At 39.4% G+C, this 21,890-nt stretch overlaps 1 protein-coding gene across 16 annotated transcripts in view; it reads left to right on the top strand.

The window, feature by feature from the left end:
• The window catches only part of LOC132815678 (histone deacetylase 9-like), a 766,519-nt gene that overhangs the window by 456,692 nt on the left and 287,937 nt on the right, over nt 1-21,890 (top strand). For all 16 annotated transcript variants that reach the window (XM_060824722.1, XM_060824725.1, XM_060824717.1 and 13 more), the window contains one exon: nt 12,733-12,836. In XM_060824722.1, the coding sequence (XP_060680705.1) occupies nt 12,733-12,836 (104 nt within the window). The remainder of the gene's footprint in view (nt 1-12,732; nt 12,837-21,890) is intronic.

Here is a 21,890-nt window from a genome sequence, read left to right as displayed (position 1 = left end):
TCACTTGATTTAATTTGATTTTTTTGTTATCATATGTATTTTTTTGCAAAATATGCAGTGAAAACATTGTACAGTGTGTATATTGGATCACAATTGAACTTCTAAATAAACTCTTCTTCTCTATCCTACCCCAATTTTCCCTAATTCATTTAGTGGCCACAAATCTATCTACTTCAATTATGAGTATGCTTGACAGCCGAGCACCTTCACTTCCCAATTGCTGAAAAGATAGAACTATTCACTACTAGGGGACATCTGAACCAGGAAGGGAACTTAATTAGTGAATGTTTCGGGGTAACATAGCAGGAGGCATCTGATGTGTTAAGATGAGTTTGAAGAGAGCATGCAGGGAGAATCTTAGAATCTCTACAGTGTGGAAACATGTCCTTTGGCCCAACAAGTCCACACCGACCCTCCGAAGAATATCCCACCCAAACCCATTCCCCATTGCCCTACATTCACCCCTGACTGATGCATCCAGTCTAACCATCCCTGAACACTTTGGGTAATTTAGCATGGTCAATTTACCCAACCTGCACATCTTTGGATTGTGGGAGGTACCCGGAGCACCTGGAGGTAATCCATACAAACACAGGGAGAATGTGCAAACTCCACACATACATTCATCCAAGGCTGGAATCGATCTTGGGTCTCTGTGAGACAGCAGTGCTAACCACTGAGCCACTGTGTGGCCCCAAGGTTATAGAGAAACCAGGAAAATTGTGCAGATTCAGATCCAGTGTAGTAAGAACTGTAGGGGAGAACCATAGGGGAAGTTGAGCCTGGTAGGGTAATCGATGGTGTTATATTAAGTTTCACTGTCAGTATGACAATATATCTTAAAGGGAAATGCTTAAGATAGCAACACAATATTTTAGCATAGGGCTGAAGAATATAAATTGCTTATCTCATCTTATTTCATTTCATTTGAAGTATGACATGCTATTGAAAGTGAGCTTTTTCACGCTGTTATAATCTAATGTTTGTGTATGAACATGAGTTGCAATAAACATCTGTTGGATCCTTGAATACCATAACATCCATGTCCAGTTTCTTATGTTACAAGAGATAACATAAGCATTGCTGCATCATTCAAAATATGCTGCTTGAGGCAATTGCATCAAATGACGGGGATGTGGCAGAGGCTGTTGACCAGGTAGCTTTGATGGTAATGACAGAAGTTCCACAAAATGTTCTTCCTTATTTTCGAATTTCACATTTTAATCCAGCATATTTGATAACTCTACCTGCTAATATAGAATAGTAACTTAGCAACTTATTGTTACTTGTAATTTTTAACCAAAAACAAATTCAGTGAAAAATTTTAAAATCACCATACACTGCCACCAATATTAATAGCAAAACATAGATAAGAAAACATTTTTAAAAATAATTAAGACAAGGTCCATCCTAGTTCAATTCATGACCCCTGGGCTCTGGAAAAGACAGTTCTGCTGCAGAAAGGCGACAAAGCAGCTACTAAAGAAAACAGCTGCCTCACCGGCTGCTCAAAACCTGCACAGCAAGATTCCGCAGAATCCCGACGCCACCCCCCAAGGATCCGCCACATCAGTGATCCCGAACCGGAAGACATTGCAGAAGCCATCCGAAAGTGTGTGGGTCTGCCAGATGCCAAGCTAGAATCACCCCATCACTGAAGACGTTGAAACAGACCACCCCTAGATGCGGCTGCAATGGCTGTGAGGAACCACCATTGCCACTGCATCAGCCACCCAAAACATCCCTCCTCCACTGAAGCCACCAGACAAAGATAAAATAAATGTTGGTGTTAAAAATAATAAATGGGAAAAATACAGTAAAGAAGAATGCGGCAGGCCTGGACGTCACAAACAGATGGGCTCAGAAGCCCAACTACTTCCTATCCTGCCATCGCCATCCAAAACAAAAATCAGAAGGTCACAAATTGAGACCTCACTCTAGAGACCTGAGTGTGTAACCTATATTGACACTCCAGACTGCCTTATTAGGTCGATGTAAAAAATCTCATATCATTATTTTGCTTAGAGGAGTTCCACCTGATGACATGGCTAACATTTATCCCTTTAACAACATTAATGAACTCAATTAGCTTTAATTTGCTCAACATTGATGAGCCTTCGGAGTAATGGAATGTTTTCCCATGCTTGTGCAGTCCATATGGAAGATCCTGCTATTCATGAATGATTCCTGCCTTTTTCATAGCTTTTCTAGTTGAGTCCTGCTGAATGTGACCTTGATAAAGCCTCATGTTTCCTTAATAGCTTTACTGAATGCATCTTGCTTGTTGTGGCTTTGTAAGACAATTCCTGTTCTTTTAATGGATTTTCCCAAATGATTCCTAACTTTGTCAGATGTTGCCATGTGGCTCTCAACAATTTTTAATTGTTCAGCTCTTTCAGTTTGCTTGAGCTGCTTTCTTCATGCTTTATCAGAAGAATCTTTAGTTTGTAAGCTGCAGCTAAATGCAGTCTTGCCATCATGTTCGAAGATAAATGCTCACCACAGCTCACCATGATGTAAAATTCAACTGGTTGATTTGCTACCACCATCCTTTTTCCTCTGGAGAGATCTCCAGACCTGACTCATCTTGTGTGGTCAAGGAAAACCACAGGGTTGCCTAACAAGAACAGGCTCTTGTACTGAACAAGATGCAGTTTATTACAACATAGCAGCTAGGTACAAGTTACATTGATCACTGAGACTATAACGGACTCCTCAATGTTAGATCTGACTCCTTCGAGTTCCAAAGCTGTTCTCCGGCCTGAGTCCATGTGATCTTATCATACTGAGGACCAGTAGCACGGGTTTCCTCAGCATTATCTTTTCAGACCTTACATGCTTACACATGAATTTTCACCCTGATTTCACAATGGTCAAGATTTGGAATAGGCCTGTCCCCTTCACTTCCACAGAAGAGTTAGGGGATTACATAGGGTAATCTCTAAGACTGCAGGAACAATTCCAGTGCACTCATCATGGTTAGACCCCATGGGGACACTGTCTGCTGAAGCATTAGGTGTAGGTTCCTTACTTGACCTTAAAATGTTCCACATATTAGTGGGAAGGAAGGAATATCGATAACCGTGTCAACATTCTGATGCCGTTTGAGATTTAAAAAAAAATCTCTCTTCCACCTCATCAGAACCTCACTCTGTGCTTTGAGTTGCTTTCACTTCCTCAAGACAGCGACCTACATTTTGGTGACACCACAAGGGCCTGCAGTTTTGACTCTTTTAATTTTTAGATTTATTGGTGTATGTCAGTGAACCTTGTATCCCATTACAAACAAGGTAATATGCATCGTTGTCAGGACCATCTTTCTCATTAATGATTTTTTAATATATTAAAGGTTAACATACCAAAATGTGAATGTAGGATTTTGCTTCAACATTTCCATTTATTCCAAATTCAATAATGCACATAAGAAAAAATGACCAATCATGAATCACTTTTCAAATTTTAAAGCAGTCAAGTCATCAATTAACTGGCATGATGGAAAACAATGACTTTGTCCATTTTATAATGCTCAATGCTGGTTTAAAGTGGCACACCAAAAATGTAGGATAGCCCATTTCAGCTAGAAGCCTTTCAGCTTCCTATTGACAGCATCATGCTTCCTGGCCTGATGGGGAAAGAGCAGACATATACAAACATATCACCAATAGCATGTGATAGGTTTAAATTTAACGCTAAGAACAGGTAAGAGTGACTGTTCTTCCTGAAAATTATGTTAATACCAATTAAAATGAGGTAGGAGATGAGAGACAGAATGCTGTTTCCTAATTTCTTGTCTGGTTCATATCATTCTCCTTTACTTTGGGCCTTAAATGGATCTTTCTTTCTCCTTTCATTGCCTTTTTGGCTTGCCTATATCCTTTATTTCTTTCAAAGATTTTTCATGGTTTGACCAAAATGACACTTGCATATTATTTCATAATCTCTCTAGCTTGCTTTTAAAAAAACAATCTGTTCCAAGGATATTTAAAAATGGTCATGAAGCTGTTTTGCTCTCGCGTTCTACCTTTGGTGAGTGCAGACTTACAGAACTTAGGAACATCTTAGCAAAAAGCATATGCTCAGAACTTTCAACTGTCCACTGGAATATTGCTGTAAATTACTGATTTTGTCGTATACTTAAGTTCTATAAAGTTTCAAACACTTGTCCTGCTTTATTTACATCGAGAGTAGGTCAGATATATTCGCCATCTGTTCTTTATTTTCCTTCATTTTGCTTATGAGCTCTTAAAATAAACTTGAAACACATTTCAATCTCATCTGAGTACAAATATTGTCTACGCACCAGAAGATGAGATGAAATTGAATGGACTGTTATAGAAAAGGATGGTTGGTGCCCAGGTTTCATAGGGACAGGTGTAAGCCATTTAGCATGTTCTTGTATTCCTTAACATCATGGACAATCATCCACTTCAGTCCTTTTTTATTTTGCCCATATTATACATGTACCCCTTTATGTCATAGGTATTTAGAAATCAATGAATCAATTTCAAAATTCCTCTGAGGTTGAGAATTACAAATATTCACAGTCCTCTAAGTCAAAAAATATTATGCTTACCTTAGATCCAAGTGTCTTCCCTGTTATTTGAAATACTGTCACCTTGTTCCAGACTCCCCAGCCAGAGGAAACATCTTACATGCATCTACCCTGTCTATGTCTTTAGGTATTTGAAGGTTGCAATGAGATCACTTCATATTCTTCAAACCTTGAGAGAGTACAAACTTAGTCTCTCATCATACATCAGCCCCGCCATCCCTGAAACAAGGCTGGTGGATCTTTATTGTCCACCCTCTATGAGGTTAATATTGTTTCTAAGGTAAGGGGATCAAAATAGTGCACAGTACTCTGGGTGCAGTCTAACAATTGGGGCAAGGCTTTGCTACTCTGTACTCTAATCCTCTTGAGATAAGTCTAACATTCCATTAGCTTTCCTTCTTACCTGCTGCCCCCACGTGAGATTGTTCAGTGATTGATTGACAAGGACACCCAGGTACCTTTGTTCATTGACTCTCCCTAACCTCTCAACATTTAAGAAATACACCGCGCGTCTGCTCTTCCTATTATATTGGGTGATCTCATTATTTGTCACATTATATTTAAGCTACTGTGTTTTTGCCTACTCACAAAGTCTGTCCAAATCTGCCTGGATTAGTCTTACATCTTCTTCACAGCAGACCATCCCACATAGCTTTCTGTCATCTGCGTTTAGTCCTTACATCCAAACAATTGATATAGATTGTGAACATCTAGGGCTCAAGTACTGGTCCTTGTGGTACCACAGTGCTACATCCATCAACTCCTCTTTATCATTCTGTTCATAACATCTGAAAATCCATTGATATAGCAAACAAAAGCAGGAGTAGGCCATTTGGCCCTTTGATCATGGCAGATCATCCAATTCAGTCCCTGTTTCCAGTTTCTCCCCGTATCCTTTCACCCCTATAGCCCTAAGTATTGTATCTAATTCCTTCTTGAAAACATTCAGTGATTTGGCCTCAGGTGATTTCTGTGGCAGAGAATTCCAAAATGTTCACCAGTTTCTGGGTGGAGAAATTCTTTATCATCTCAGTCTGAAATGACCTACTCCATATCAGAGAATCTCTACAGTGTGGAAACAGACCCTTCGACCCATCAAGTCCACACTGACCCTCTGAAGAGTAACCTATCCAGACCCATTTCCCCACCCTACATTTACCCCTGATTATTGCACCTAACCAATATATCCCTGAACACTATCGACAATTTAACATGGCTAATTCACCTAACCTGCACATCTTTGGACTGTGGGAGGAAACCACAGGGCAAATGTGCAAACTCCACACAGATAGTAGCCCAAGGCTGGAATTGAACCCAGGCCCCTGGCATTGTGAGGCAGCCGTGCTAACCACTGAGCCACCATGTTGCCCACAAATAATATCCTTAGGTTACGACCATGGGTTCAGAATGCTGAAGTGTAGGGTGGATGATACTTCTCCAAAAAACTTCCACTAGGTTTACCAAACACAATTTTCCATTTACAGATCTATGCTGACTTTGCCCAATCAAATCATCATTATTCTTTTGTCCCGTCTTTAAAATAAACTGTGGCATTTTCCGTGTTACTTACAAAAGACCAATAGGTGTATAGTCCCCTATTTTCTCTCTTCGTCACTTCATAAATACTGGGGTTTCATTCACTACCTTCCAATCTGTAACATCCATTCCAGAATCTGTAGAAGTTTGGAAAATGATAACCAAAGCATCCACTGTCTCCATAGCTTTTTCTTTCAACACCCTGGAATGTAGAATATCAATTCCTAGGGTTTAGCACTCTGTATTCTCACTCATTTCTCCAATGCACTTTTTTTAAAAATTGAAACCATTTGCCTCTTCATTTTCTTTTATCACTTGGGACTAATTCGAGGAGAGTTTTTGCATCTGCCTCAGTAAAGTTTGTCACATAATGTAATTATTTAACCTCTCCATCGATTCTGTATTCCCTCTTCCAAATTCTCCTGACTCCACCTGTAATGTTTGTAATGTAGAGGAGCCAGTGTTTGACTGGGGTGGACAAAGTTAAAAATCACACAAAACCAAGTTATAGACCAACAGATTTATTTGGAAGCACTAGCTTTTGGAGCGCTGCTCCTTCATCAGGTGGTTGTGGACAATAACCTGGCGTTGTGTGATTTTTTAACTTTGTAGTATTTGTCTTAGCCTACTATTTTCTTTACATATGTCAACAAGCTTTAACACTCAATGTTTATATTATTTTACAAGTTTACCTTCATATTCTATTCACACTATCTTTTTCAGTTTATTGATTTTGCATTTTAAAATCCTCCCAGTCTTCAGATTTACTGCTAGTCTGCCAACTTTATCGGCTTTTCTTTTGATTCTATACAATTCTTACCTTCCATTGTTGGCCATGGCTGGCTGATGTGTTTTGTGTTTTGATTTTGTGCCATTGAGGAATCTGGAATGCATATAATGATTCTAATTGTAATAAAAACATACAAGAATATTGTAAGAATCTTTATGTTCCTGATAAGAATAGGATCAATTGGTGTGCTTAAGAGAATTAACTTTTGAAGGACTTCATGAAACTTCTGTAATATTTGGAGCTGTTTCTGTTACATCTTCTGGATGTTTGCCTCTTTTACTGAAGTTACAGGGTGAAAACAGGTGACACTGCCAGAGATTTTGCCTTCACTTAAGGGGACCAGCAATGCAAAAGGTAAAATAGCATTAGATCCGAACTAATATGGAAAGAGTACCAAAATAGATTATAGTGAGGAGATATTTAGAATCCAGTAATAATAAGGTCCCAATTTTGAGATTTTAATGGGAATAGAAGAGTCAATGAAATCTGATATGAAATTGGACAGACTCTGAAGAGATGAAATGCTGTTTGTAAGGGAAAAATTTTTTAAAAACTATTTAAAGTAAGGAATGTGTGGTTGGGGAGTAGTGGGAAATGGATGTTCTTTAAGGAAATATTTATATTTCAGAAGCAAAATATCCCGAAATCCAGTTGACTAAACAAAAAAGTAAGAAAATAGTTGAAAAAGCAATCATGAGAAAGAGAAAAAGAAATGTAAATTCGTGGTGAACAGGGTAGGAAGAATTATAAGATTTAGCATCTAGACACTGATGTGGGAGAAGTGACACAATAACTAAATGTTCTCTCTATCAGGGAAAAGAGAAAGCTAAAATAAGTTTACTAATAATAGTTAAAGATGTGAAAAATGGCAAAATTACCAAACTATTATTTTATTTTAGTTACTTTTATTACTGAAAAGGAGATGCATAACATGTGAGGAGTCTAAGGAGAAAGGAAGCTGCAAACTATAAATATCACAGAGAAAACCATAGAACATCTTAGGAATAAAATGTAGAACATTACAGCGCAGTATAGGCCCTTTGGCCCTCGATGTTGTGCCGACCTGTGGAACCAATCGGAAACCCATCTGTCTTACACTATTCCATCTATATGTTTATCCAATGACCATTTAAATGCCCTTAAGGTTGACGAGTCTATTACTGTTGCAGGCAGGGCGTTCCACACCTCTACTACTCTTTGAATAAAGAAACTACTTCTGACATCTGACATATATCTATCACCCCTCAATTTAAAGCTATGTCCCTCTTGTGCTAGCCATCACCATTCAAGGAAAAAGGCCCTCAGTGTCCACACTATCTAACTCTCTGATTATCTTATATGTCTCAATTAAGTCACCTCTCTACCTTCTTCTCTCTAATGAAAACAGCCTCAAGTGCCTCAGCCTTTCCTCAAAAGACCTTCCCTCCATTGCAGGCAACATCTTGGAAATCTCCTCTGAACCATTTCCAAAGCTTCCACATCCTTCCTATAATGCAGTGACCAGAACTGTACGCAATACTCCAAATGTGGCCACACCTCTGTTTTGTATAGTTGCAACATGATCTCGTGGCTCTGAAATTCAATCCTTCTACCAATAAAAGCTAACACACCATATGCCTTCTTAACAACCCTATCAACCTGGGTGGCAACTTTCAGGGATCTATGTACATGGACACCCACATCTCTCTGCTCATATACACTGCCAAGAATCTTATCATTAGCCCAGTACTCTGCATTCCTGTTGCTCCTACCAAAGTGAATCACCTCACACTTTTCCACATTAAACTCCATTTACCACCTCTCGGCCTAGGTCTGCAGCTTATCTACCTCCCTCTGTAACCTATAATGTTCTTCAGCACTATCCATAACTCCACCGAGCTAAGTGTCATCTGCAAATTTATTAGTGTCTAGATTAAAGTGGTGCTGGAAAAGCACAGCAGGTCAGGCAGCATCCGAAGAGCAGGAAAATCGAAGTTTTGGGCAAAAGCCCTTCATCAGGAATGAGCATTCCATGCTTTTACACATTCATCCAGGTCATTTAAAAAAATGGCAAACAACAGTGGATCCAAAACAGATGCTTGCAGTACACCATTAGTAACTGAACTCCAGGATGAACATTTCCCATCAACCATCACTGTCTGTCTTCTTTCAGCTAGCCAATTTCTGATCCAAACTGCAAAATCGCCCTCAATCCCATGCCTCTATATTTTCTGCAATGGCCTAGTGTGGGGAACCTTATCAAATGCCTTACTGTTTACTATATAAACCACATCAATTATTTTACCCTCATCTACCTGTTTGGTCAGCTTCTCAATGAACTCAAGTAGGGTTGTGAGGCATGACATACCCTTCACAACACTGTGCTGACTATCTGTAATCAACTTATTCCTTTCCAGATGATTATAAATCCTATCTCTTATAACTTTTTCCAACACTTTACCCATAACCGAAGTAAGGCTCACTCATCTATAATTATCAGGGTTGCATCTACTCCACTTCTTGAACAAGAGGATAACATTAGCTATCCTCCAGTCTTCTGGCACTATTCCTGTAGACAACGATTAATTTAGAGATCAAAGCCAAAAGCTTTGCAATCTCGTCCCTGTGGTTCCCAGCGAATCCTAGGATAAATCCTATCCAGCCCTGGGGACGTATCGATTTTCACACTTTCCAGAATTGCTAACATCTCTTCCTTGTGAACCTCGATAGTCTAGCAGTAATGTTGGAGGTTAGTTTCTAACACATCAGCCAGATCAGGTCAGGGTAGCAGATTCCCTTCCCTAATAGACATTGGCCAACCAGTTAGATTTTTTTTACAAGCAGCTGACCTCCGCTTTCATTTCCAGATTTTAAAAACTTAATTCAAATTCTGAGACTGCCATGCTGATATTTGATTTCATGTTATTAGGTTTATTATTCCAGGATTCTAGAATTGAAATTTGCTGGTGGACCTCCAGGCCCTGTTGGTGTGTGAGTTCTGGTCTGAGAGTCTAGGACCAGAGGGCAAAATCTCAGATTAAGAGATCACTGTTTTAAAGTTAAAATATGGAGAAATGTTTTCTTCTCTAAGGGTAGAGCATCTGTGGAATTCTTAAATGCAGAAAGTATTAAGGCTGGCTCAATAAGTGTATTAATGAGATTGACAGATTTTCAGTCAGTAAGGAAAATCAAGGGAATATGGGGAAAAGGCAGGAAAGTAGAGTTGAGCATTATCAGATCATCTGTGATCTCATTATACGGCGGAGTGGATTGAGTGGATTCCGTTTAGGCAGAAAATAATGGACTTCCTCTGAGAACCCTCTCCCATTAGGGTATGCAAGTGGGCTCCTTATGCTATGTACAGCAGATAGATCCATCAGCAGAGGCAACCTGGGAAATCCTGCCATTGAAAAAACTACTGGCCGATATGTTCAGAAAGAAATCGCCTTCTTTTGCTGACTAAGAAATTCATAGGAAACATGGAACTGCAATTTTCTCTTCAAAGGACTACTGAAATCACAACCTATTGTTCACCTGGAGTGTTCAACACCTTGTCATAATATGATTGAACACAGGGGTCCTGACATCATTCATTTTCTCTCTGGATTTTCACATAATATGGGGATGTTAGTTTGAACACTTCATTTCATTTAACTATCCATGAGGCATGCTTCCAAACTATAAGTTTAGATTAAACAAAGTTGGGTCTTGGGAATACTTAGGTTTGTGTTGTTTATCATAACTTTTCAAATATTAAAAAATGTAAAACCTTGCACTAATTAAATCCAGATTCTGGTTTCATTTAGTGTAAATAATGTCATGGAAATTTCAAATTGTTTGTTTGAGTTGACTGAAAATTTGTAGTATATGCATATTCTAGTTACAAGTTTGGTCATTTGTACCTTTGTTTACTTATTTATCTGATAACTGAACCCATGCAAATGTTAGATAAATAGATATTATTTTAAACATTCATGCATATTTAATGCTTGGATAAAGATGAATACTTGGTCAAATTTTAGATGGAGAAATAAACATTGTAGAAATTGCAGCTGAACTGATTGAGCAAGCATTGAAAACATTGCCGTGATGAGTTGCTTTGAACCCTTTATTGATTTTCTTCCAGATTTTTTTTAATAGTCATGGTATACCATTGTGATTTACAATCAACAAAAGGGCATTTTATGTTGAGAGTATGTCATTGGCAATTCTTGGTTGATTGCTTCTCATGCCACTCTATCAATCTAAATGAAGTGAACCTGACTAGACTGTATGCAGGGTGGTACAATTATAACAGTTAAAATACATTTGGATGGGCATTTTTTTTAGATTAGATTCCCTACAGTATGGAAACAAGCCCTTCAGCCCAACTAGTACATACTGACCCTCTGAAGAGTGGCCCACCCAGACCCGTTCCCCATATTCACCCCTGACTATGGGCAATTTAGCATAATCAATTCACCTAACCTGCACATCTTTGGGTTGTGGGAGGAAACCAGAGCACCCAGAGGAAACCCACACAGACACAGGGAGAATGTGCAAACTCCACACAGACAGTTACTCAAGGCAGGGATCGAACTTGGGTCCCTGGAGCTGTGAGGCAGCAATGCTTACCACTGAGCCACCATGCCACCCTGATGGTGATTCTCGATTCTCAGTGCATATGTAGAAGACCAGTGTGCTGTATGTCATTTATGTGTGGCAGTATCACAATAAAAGATTAAAGATTGCAATGTTGTTTTCATAATTTAAAAAATCTAGAATTGTTGCAGGTAGCATTATAGCCAACATATATTATAAAATGTTTTGGATGAAGCAAATTACATGTTTCTGTTACACATGCCCCATCTATTGGCAGTCAATAGAATAATACACATCTGTTGAAAATACAGTAACAAATAGCAGAAATAAAATGAGTTATCACTTCTGAAAGTGATACTTTGTTATTTAATTAACAGCTTGGAGAATTCTTGCTATATTTCTCCAATCCTCAATACCAGAATTCAGCTGAACCTCCATGTTAATTCCCGTAGCCACATTTGTCAACTTGTTTTCTTCTGTTTCGTTCTGACTCTCACTGTGAAGTGGCTTGAGATCTTTCACTGATATTAAAAACTCTAAACAATTGTTAATTGCTGTGAATAGTATTGATTATATGGCCTCTGAAGAAGGGAGTGAGCTTAATGTGTTGAATGACTCGTTCATCTTCTATGATTTCTTATATTCATGTATCATTCTCACTGAATAAAGGATAGCTTAAGGAAAGTTAGGTTAAAATAATTGAATTAGTTTATTGTGCAGTGAGTAAATGTCTGGTAATTTGTAGTGCTGGAGGTTTTAGGTTCAGATTTTAAGTTCACTGGTTCTAACCACAGTGGTGAAGGCGACATTGCAACTGAGTTCAATACTCTTGGAACAAGGGGAAAGAAATAATTAGCCAATAATTAGCTCATAATCAATATGATGACCTATACCTGGTGGAAACATGATGTCATTTAATATTAATGTGCTCCAACCACAGGCCACTCCCTATAAGCACACACATGTAGGATGTCAGTGCCTGTGGAACAGTACGTCTTCATAAATCACTGTATACCTTCATGAATCACTTCAAGCAGAGGTAATTGTAAAACAAACTTAATTGCTGAGGTCTAAGTCAATGTAGAGTCCATCCTAAACTGATTTCATACTGTATAGAAGGTACATTTGATTAAGAGAAATAGAGCCTATAAGCCCAACATCAGTTCAGAATACTAGACTGAATTGCTAATTGCTAATAATCTTCAGTTTTACCAAATGGAAAAATCTCTCCTTTGCTAATCCCATTCTCACCCATATATGTAACTCCTGATTTTTTTTTGTGTTCTTCTTAAAGGTTCCTCAATTTGTAACAGTGCTCCAGGATCTGGCCCCAGCTCTCCCAACAATAATTGCATTGGATGCTCAATGGAGAATGGATTCTCACGTTCACAAACTGAGGTAAGACTTCAATGTTTTACATCATTGGGCCATTGTACTTTCTTATCTTTGCCCCTGTCTGCTTCTAATACTCTCGTTTCAGCCTCCCCCTCTCTGAACTTCTGTGTCTGTACTTTTCTGTGAAATTCTTTTTGGCACCAAGATCAGCAAAAGAAAATTCCTGGGCAATAATTTACACAATAAAGAGCTGGAAATGCAGCTTGATAGAAACCAGCTGGGATTTCAGGTGTGCTGTCAAAGTTCTGTGAGTGACTCATCCTCTTGATGTTTGGAAACCCCTCAGCCTTTGCTGTGTCATTTCTAGTTGCATGTTTCATTTAGTTATCCTTAGGTCTACCCTTGGGAGTTTGATGGCATGGACTGGCTGATTTTTTTTTCCCTGAGAAGCACATATAATATTCCACCATATTTTTCTCGTCAAGTATTAATAGAAAAACCATATATTTAACCTGTCAGGGATATTTTGCATGAGAAAAATATTATTAGCCTATTGGTTTCTGAGGCTGGGAGGTGCAGTGGATTAAGATACTGTCCTCTGGGACTCAAGTTTGAATTAAATCCAGGTTGAAAGGACGAAGACTTTCTCTCTCAGACTGCTGAAAATGTCTACCTTTTTTGGCAAGTGTGTGGGGATAGTGGGGATATAAGGAATATAAGTGAGATTCTGAGAGTATTTTCTGCTTGTTAGATCAAATGCAGCCCCATAATTATATTCTAAGACAGCAACTTATAATATTGGTCATTACTTAAAAACAGCACCTCATCTGTAAATACTCTGATGGTACATTATGTATTCAAACAAAAGCAAGAAGCAAGAGTAAGACATCAATGCATCTAGCCTGTTCTCTCAATTAATAATGTGATTGCAGATCTGATTGTAACCTCAAATCTTCAATTTCTGCTGATAACCTTTCACCTCCTTGCTTACCAAGACTCTGTTAATTTCACCCTTAAACACATTCAAAGACATTGCTTCCATCATCTCTTAAGGAAGAGATTTCCAAAGACTCATGATCTTCTGTTGGACAAAAAAATTCCTCATGTCTACTTATTGAGGCATAGATTTGCACAGCACAGGTACCGAACCTTTGGTCTAAGCAGTCCATGCCGAACATAATTCCAAACTAAACAAGTCCCACCTGCCTGCTCCTGGCCTATATCCTTTCAAACTTCTCCTATTCATGTATCTATCCAAATGTATTTTAAATGTTGTACCCACATTCACCACTTTCTCAGGAAGTTCATTCCACATGCAAACCACCCTCTTTATAAAACATTTGTTCCTCATGTCTGTTTTAAATCTCTCTCTCGCTCCTTAAAATGTGCCCCCAAGTCTTGAAATTTCCCATCTACGGGAAAAAAAACAACAACCATTCATTCTATCTCTCATTACTTTATAAACATCTCTCAGGTTGCCTCTCAACCTCCTACGCTCCACTGACAAAAGTCCCAGCCTATTCAGCTGTTTTTATAATGCAAGCCTTCCATCCCCAGCAATATTCTGGTAAATCTCCTTCTGAATCTTCTCCAGCTAGAGAAGAGAAGGTCATTAACCTTCTTCCTGAACTTCTGGGCATATTGTATTGGCCAAAATGGCATCTTCAGACCAGACTGACGGTGTCTGATTTCTTCTGGCACTCTTGGGGAAAGACAGCACCCCTTTGCTCCAACACCTCAGTCCAGCACTCGGCACTATTCCCTCTAATTTTCTTTAGGCTATGTGTGCCTCTGAGGTCCATGTATTGCAGTGACTTCTGTAACGTGAAGTCAATGCCACGGATGTCATGTGTTGAACCTTGAAGCGTCTACACGTGCAGCCACCCTAAATATAGGGTTCCGGGTCCCTTTGTGTAAAGTTGGCCGTCACCTTCCATCTCTCAGCCATGTCCTTTGGAATTGCACAGTAACACACACAGGCCAGTTCCTGGATTGCAGTATTTGAAATGATGTTCAGCGGGGTTTAAATATGATTCCAAGGTGTGAATGTTGTATAGTCCCAGCACCAGTGGGCTCTTTTGCCACTAGCAAGGGCAAGATTGTACAAGGGTCGCACAGCGCAGGCAGGATACATAATTGATGAGGTGAGCAACAGAGAATTGTTTGTAAAAAGTCATCAAGACCCACAAAAGGAAATCCTCCATGAATTTCTTTAAATTGATACTTGTGCAAAATGTGGGAAAAATATGTGCTGTTTCTCTCTATAGATGCTGCTAGAAGTGATGAGTTTCTCCAGCACGTTCTGTTTTTATTTCAGATTTCCAGCATCTGTAATATTTGCTTGAGCTTTATAATGTTGGTTTATCACATTATCAGCACGCCTTTGTTAACTTACAGCCTCACCCATTGCCTGCAACCTATTAGCTGAAATAGGTGTCTGAAATTTGTGGAAAATTATTTTCCCAGATGTTACATGACAGAATGTTTGTATTTAAAGCATTGGAGATTAAATTCAGTAATTACCATTCATGGATCAGTGTTAACTTGTTGAGGGCCACAACAATGTTTCCTCATCAAGTATGACAAGAATAATTGATCAGAGCAACTGAGATTATTCTGAATTAGGAGGTTTTCGGTTGTTAGATTAATTAATCAGTGCTTCTATATAAACTGAGAAATATTTCTGCCTGCTGTATGGTAAAAACAGGTACAAATTTTTAAAATCACAAGGATTCATATAACTGAGACAGAAGAGCATTCTTGGATCATTTAGAGAACTTAAGTGATATAAATTGATTGAACTCATCATACATGCTGCATAAAACAGGGTCTCAAGAGTTTCGTTTGTTTATGACTCAGCCTCACAACTATTTACTTAATTAGCTTGCTATTATGAAAATTAAACATAAGCTTAAAAATGGATAAAATGCTTATTTGGTTCCATAGTATTTCAGACTGTAATGTATCCTGCGATCTTAATAAAACTGGCATTCCCTGTTTTAGCAGACATTTAATATTATGACACCTTTGTTTTCAGTGATCTGTTTATTGGCGTAGTCTCCATGACCTATCGTTTCATGTCAGAAAGCCCCCATAAAGCCTCAGTAGGAGGTTCTGTTTTGAGCAAAAACATTCAGTGTTATTTTTCATGTTAGGAATCAGCCAAAGCCTCCGAGAGAAACAGCGTGGTATTCATGGGTTGCTTTTTTATGCTTTTTTTTGCCCAAGATAATTGATATCTCAGAACCTAAAGGTCTCAAAAGCGGAGGTGACAAATTATTACAATTCTGTCAGGCCAGGACCTGTGTGCTGTTTCCCTCGTGGAGGTGGCTCTTTTATTTGAGTCACAGATGCTTTTTTGTTTGGGAAGTAAGCAAGGATTGTTGCTATACTGCTACACTAGGTGTTCTTTTACATCCAAGTTTCTCCCCTGTGGTCAGAGTCATGTTACAACTGGGAGTCCCCAAGAAGCCACAAAATAAACGGGAAACTGTGAAGCCTTCTCTTGTGTGTGAGTGCTGAGCGGGAAATGTGGGGCAGAAGTTGAGCTAATTGGAAAAAAATTCAGATCAACCATCCTGCTTCTTACAACTAGAATTTCAGCGACACTTTTTAAGAAAGGAAGTACAGTTGGCACCAATTTCCTCTGAGTGAATTGTGATGGAACACTGTGGAAGTATGGACAATTATAAATGCCCAAATTGCTGGTATTATTGTCAATATAGTATCCAGAATGTGGCACAAAACCAGCAGCAATTTCAGCATGGAGTATTATGCCTTCAGCTTGGGCCGTCACCCTGGAATGGAGCGCTGGAACAGACATGCTATTATCGGGTACAGAGCTGAGGAAGAGCTATGTGTTTGAGATACAGTTCTATGGATGAGACTTGAAAACACAGAGTGCTCTGTTTGTTCTAGAGATTACAGAAAATATCAAAGATTCCATGACACTGTTTGTGAAACAACAGAGGTCTTCCATTGCCTTGGTCTCTTCATACCAAAGGCACAGAATACAAATTACTCATCTCAGTGCTTTTTCTGCTATTTGTTGTGAGCTAAATGAATGTTCTGTTTGCCAGCGCAACATAGATTAGCAATTGATGTAATACCTTTAAAGAATTTGAGGCACTTTTAAGAAACATTTCAAAATGTAGACTAAGATTATAGTCTTTATAAAAAAAAGCAAATCAGAGAAGAATTTGAATCATTTTAAATACACCTTTGGAATGTTTTACATCCTGTCCCTTTCTATGTAACTATGACAAAAAATGTATCATCTGTTAGCTTTTTTCTTTTTTTAAACCCATACAGGGTTAAAATCTAGATTCAGTCCCAAAAAAGTGGCATACCTTGTTTTCATATACAATAACCCCAGAACAGATGTTACATTATAATGGGTATCTGAAGCTGAGCCAAACAATTCAGATATAAGTATTCAGTGGTTTTCTTTGTATGTGATTTGGCATCACTTTCTGAGGTACATATTTAAACTGCTTTTGCCCAATCTATCTTTAAGCTATTGACAAGATCAAGATAGGCTGGAGAGACTCTGTAGAAGGTCAGTAGAGAACAGCCATTCCCATGGTTTCAACATTGATTTTTCAATTCGGTCATTCTGTGCAAGTCATGCTGCGGTCATTGCTACCTGCAGTGTTTGAAATATTATCGTTTATTTCTTTATATAAAGTTTAAAACCAGGTTGAGTTTATTGCTGAGGCCAAGGTTTATACAGCACTAATTCTTTTGCTTCTGGAATTTTAGCAAAACTATGCAGATGATGATGCATGATGTAACTTAAGCTGAAATACAAAGGGTTTTCTGTTCACTCATAAACTGAGATAATACTTCAGAGGGAACCACTCAACAGACTCATTTGAGAAACTGAACATGAGGGAAAGAAATTAAGTGTAAAATCGTAAAACCATAACATTTGCGTTATGCTGAATATTGAATTGAATAATCTTCTAAAATAAGCTGTTTGCTTGGAAGACAGTGTTTACATCCAACACAAGAAGATGCAAGCCTACTGGGACTAGTATAATTTTCAAAAACATTCAATTATCCGTGATATCCATCAGTGGCTGAGATGCCGCAGAAGTTATAATTTTGTTTTAATTATGACATTCAGTATAAACATCTGCGTATTGGCAAAGTTCTTCAGTAATAAATAAAATTGCTGAAAATGCATTTAAGATCACACAACAAAAGTAAGCAAAAACCGAACTAATGGCTGGAATCTTCTCAGCTCCTGAACAAAGTGGGCTATGGTGACTCAGTTGGGAAAAGGTGGTAAGCTTGGCAGAAATAAAGTTCTTGACATCATACAAAAAAAAATCTGATTCTGTGACCAGGTTTTAAATGGAGAGATGAGAATTTCTCCAATGAGCAGCCAGAGGCTGACTTCCATGAACTTTCCTGCAATTGTATACCGTTAGTACCTAACCTCGCCTGGTTGAAATGTATTTCCCTATTCTCCTAAGCAGCAGCTAGAAATGAGAATTCCTGACATGAAAGTCGGAACAAGTACCTGGTGACTCCAGCTCACTGCTTGCTCTCCTGGCATCCATCTTTGTCAGTATTCCTCAACATCTCAGGGCATGGGCAGCGACTCTTCACAGCCATCTTGCAGGAAGCTTAGTATCAGACAGAACCAAACTTCTCCATATTTCTACAGCACATCTCCGTTTTTGTGAAGATCTGTAGCTCGGGTTATGCTTGGAGTTGTTGGTCGGTTCGTTGGGATGGTTGTTTTTTTTGCAAATGCTTCATCCCCTTACTGGGTGACATCTTCAGTGCTGTTTAGCCTTCAGATGAAGCACTGTTGTTGAGATCTGCCCAAAATGTAAATGGTTCTGTCTGTTGTGGGAGTGGTTCTAATTCTGGTTTTGTGCTGTAGTGGTCTTTCGATGGGGTCTACTAACATGTTTGTTTCTGGCACCAGTGGACGAATACCAGACTTCCAGGGATTCCCGAGCTTCGACAATGGCTATGCAGTTCTGAAGATGTCATCTAGTAGGGGAACGAAATGTTTGCATAAAAATCAACAGGCTCAGAGAACCAACCAACACCTTACATTTCTGACCTCCTTACAATACAGTTTCCATTTCAAGGCTGCAGTGAAGAATGCACCAGTGCCTTTCATTCTAATGCTGCATCCAACTTATTGATTCAACCTGGTGGATCTTGGGACTCACTACTTGTTCTCTAATGCTTACTCCTTGGATGCAGCCAGCCTCTCAAGCTTGGCTTGTCTTTTTGGACTTCTCCCTCTCTTTCAGAAATGAGAGGTTCACAGTATTTCTGTGTTGCCTAGCTGTTCAGAGCAGATACAAAGCAAAGCCTTTGTCATGGTTGTCAGCAGTGATCAGTTAAGGGGGTGAACATGTTGAATACACTTTGTTCCGTCAGTATTACACCTAAGCCATATGCCAGTACGGCACTTGGCAATCACACTGCATGTGCTTCAATCAAATTACCAAGTCTCAAAGTCTAAGGGAAGTAGCCGTTCAGCAAGTCAGGGTAAACTGCTATCAGTCAGTAATTTCCAGCAGATTCAGTCAAAGGTAATGTCCGATATCAGTTCAGGGCTTGGACACAATCAGTTGGCTCTTTGGTGTGTACAGATCAGGGTTTCCAAATCACCGCAGTCTGTGGAATGAGTCATGGACAGTCCTGCAGGTCCAGAGAAGACAGTCCAGCCATCTGTGTTATGTAATTGGGGAACGGTACAGAGATCAGGCAAATACCAAGTCACCCATCCGGAAGGGCTATCCGTCCGAGTCATTCAAGGGCATGAGCCATGGTCAATCCTGGGCGGGTGGGGGAGGGAGAGTCAAATCACTGAAAGTTAAGGGTCTGGGTTTATCGGAGCCCACCGTTATTGTAGGGAACTTGGGCAAGTCGATTCTGTGGATTGCAAGCAGTATGCTGGGATGCAGAAGGGACCATTATTGAGAAGGGGGTATTCATGTCATATAAGGTGGAGGGACAACAATAGAGGACATTGGTTATTGTAGGAGGAGGGATATTGACAATCGCATCACCCTTAAGTGGACAGAGGAACAGTGCAACATGATGGCTAAGCTGGAGGTTCAGGGCTCTGAGGGGAGTAGATGGGGAAATAAAGTTGCTATTCAAAATGATGTATGCATATGTGTGGACGCTGGGCTCGACAAAGAGTGCCAGAAAATAAAGGACTTAACCAATTCTGGTAAAACCCAGCCCAAGGTTTCATGTTGATGATCTTTCATCCAAATTGAATTTGGTTTTAATTAATATACGTTTAAGCCTGGATTTTCTCTACTGCCTCACAGCGCTAGGGACCCAGGTTCCTTTCCACCCTCGGGCAACCGTCTGTGTGGAGTTTGCACATTCTCCCAGTGTCTGCGTGGGTTTCCTCCAAGTGCTCTGGTTTCTTCCCACAGTCCAACGATGTGTTGATTTGGTGGATTGACCATGCTAAATTAAATTTCAAGCATTACTTTTGAGTATTTTAAAAACTTTCCTGAATTGTGAGACCTATGAATTAATTACAAATAACAAACTGGTCTGTTCTCACTTTACAGTAGCATCTGGTTATCTGTTGCAGCTTTCCCATTTATTTTTAGCTAAAATTAGAAACAAACAGCCTTAGAAATGTGAAGGAGAATCTAGACTCACCGATCTATAACATCAAAGCATGTTTCCAAATGCCATTCTTTGGACCAAAATGTTTGAACGTACAGAAGTATCGCATGTAGGGAGGGAGATGAAGGCTGTACCTGATCTTGGGGTTTAACTGTTATTCTTTTGTTTGCGTATTCCTTTTTTTCAGATTTAGCTGCCAGAATATCCCCAGAAATTGTTTATTTACAAATAGATTGAGCAAAAAACCAATTCCACAGTGTATCCTCACCATCTCCATTTAACTAGCTTTGCATGCAAACCCTTAACATTAATACAGCTATTCTTAGACTCTGTATAGCATTTACACTGACTGGAATATGGTTGCAGTGTGCTGTATGATATTGCTATGTCAAACCTGAACATCACAACAAAATCTTGTTGAGATAACTGCAATTATCTATTTTGAATTTGGACTCGGTGTGCAAATTTCTTGCATAAGACATAGGAGCAGAATGAGGCTATTCAGCCCATCAAGTCTTCTGTGCCATTCGAACATGGCTGATGTTTCTCAGCCTCATTCTCCTGCCTTCTCCTCATAACCCTTGAGCTCCTTACTAATCAAGAATCTATCTACCTCTGTCTTAAATGACTTGAACTTCACAGCCTTTTGCAGCAATGAGCTCCACAGATTCCCACGCTATGGCTGAAGAAGTTCCTGCTCATCTCAGTTCTAAACAGCTACCCCTTCAGTCTGAGGCTGTGTCCTCTGGTCCTAGTCTCTCCTACTAGTGGAAACATCTTCTCCACCTCCACTTTATCCTCTTGGTATTCTGTAAATTTCAATCAGATCCCCCTCATTCTTCTCAACTCCATGGAGCACAGACTCAAAATCCTCAACTGTTCTGCATGACAAGCCCTTCATTCCCGAGGATAATTCTTATAAACCACCTCAGCATCCCACCCTCCTCCCAGCAACAGCACATCCTTCCTTAGATACAGGGCCCAAAACAGTTCACAATATTCTAACAGGGGTCTGACAAGAGCTATATACAGACTTAAGCAGTGCATCTCTGCTCTTGTATGCTATCCCTCTTGAAATGAATGCGAACATTCCATTTGCCTTCTTAACTGCCAACTGAACCTGCATGCTAACCGTAAGTGAATCCTGAATTTAGACTCCTAAGTCTCTTGGTGCTTCAGATTTGTGAAGTCTTTCACTATTTAGAAAATAGTCTACGCCTCTATTCTTTCTACCAAGGTGCATAACCACAAACATTCCCACATTATATTCCATCTGCCACTTCTTTGCCCACTCTCCTATCCTGTCCAAGTCCTTTTGTCACCTACCTGCTTCCTCAACACTACCTGTCCCTCCACCGATCTTTGTATCATATGCAAGATTGGCAACAGTGTCCTCAGTTCCTTGGTCCATAATGTTAATGTATATCATGAATAGTTGTGGTCCTAATACTGACCCCTGCTGACCCCAGTCATCATAGATCTACATCTGCC

Source organism: Hemiscyllium ocellatum, chromosome 5 (genome assembly GCF_020745735.1).
Source record: "Hemiscyllium ocellatum isolate sHemOce1 chromosome 5, sHemOce1.pat.X.cur, whole genome shotgun sequence".
In the NCBI taxonomy this organism is placed as follows: Eukaryota; Metazoa; Chordata; class Chondrichthyes; order Orectolobiformes; family Hemiscylliidae; genus Hemiscyllium; species Hemiscyllium ocellatum.
Note: the sequence above shows the minus strand (reverse complement) of the source record. Positions and strands in the feature narration are given on the sequence as shown.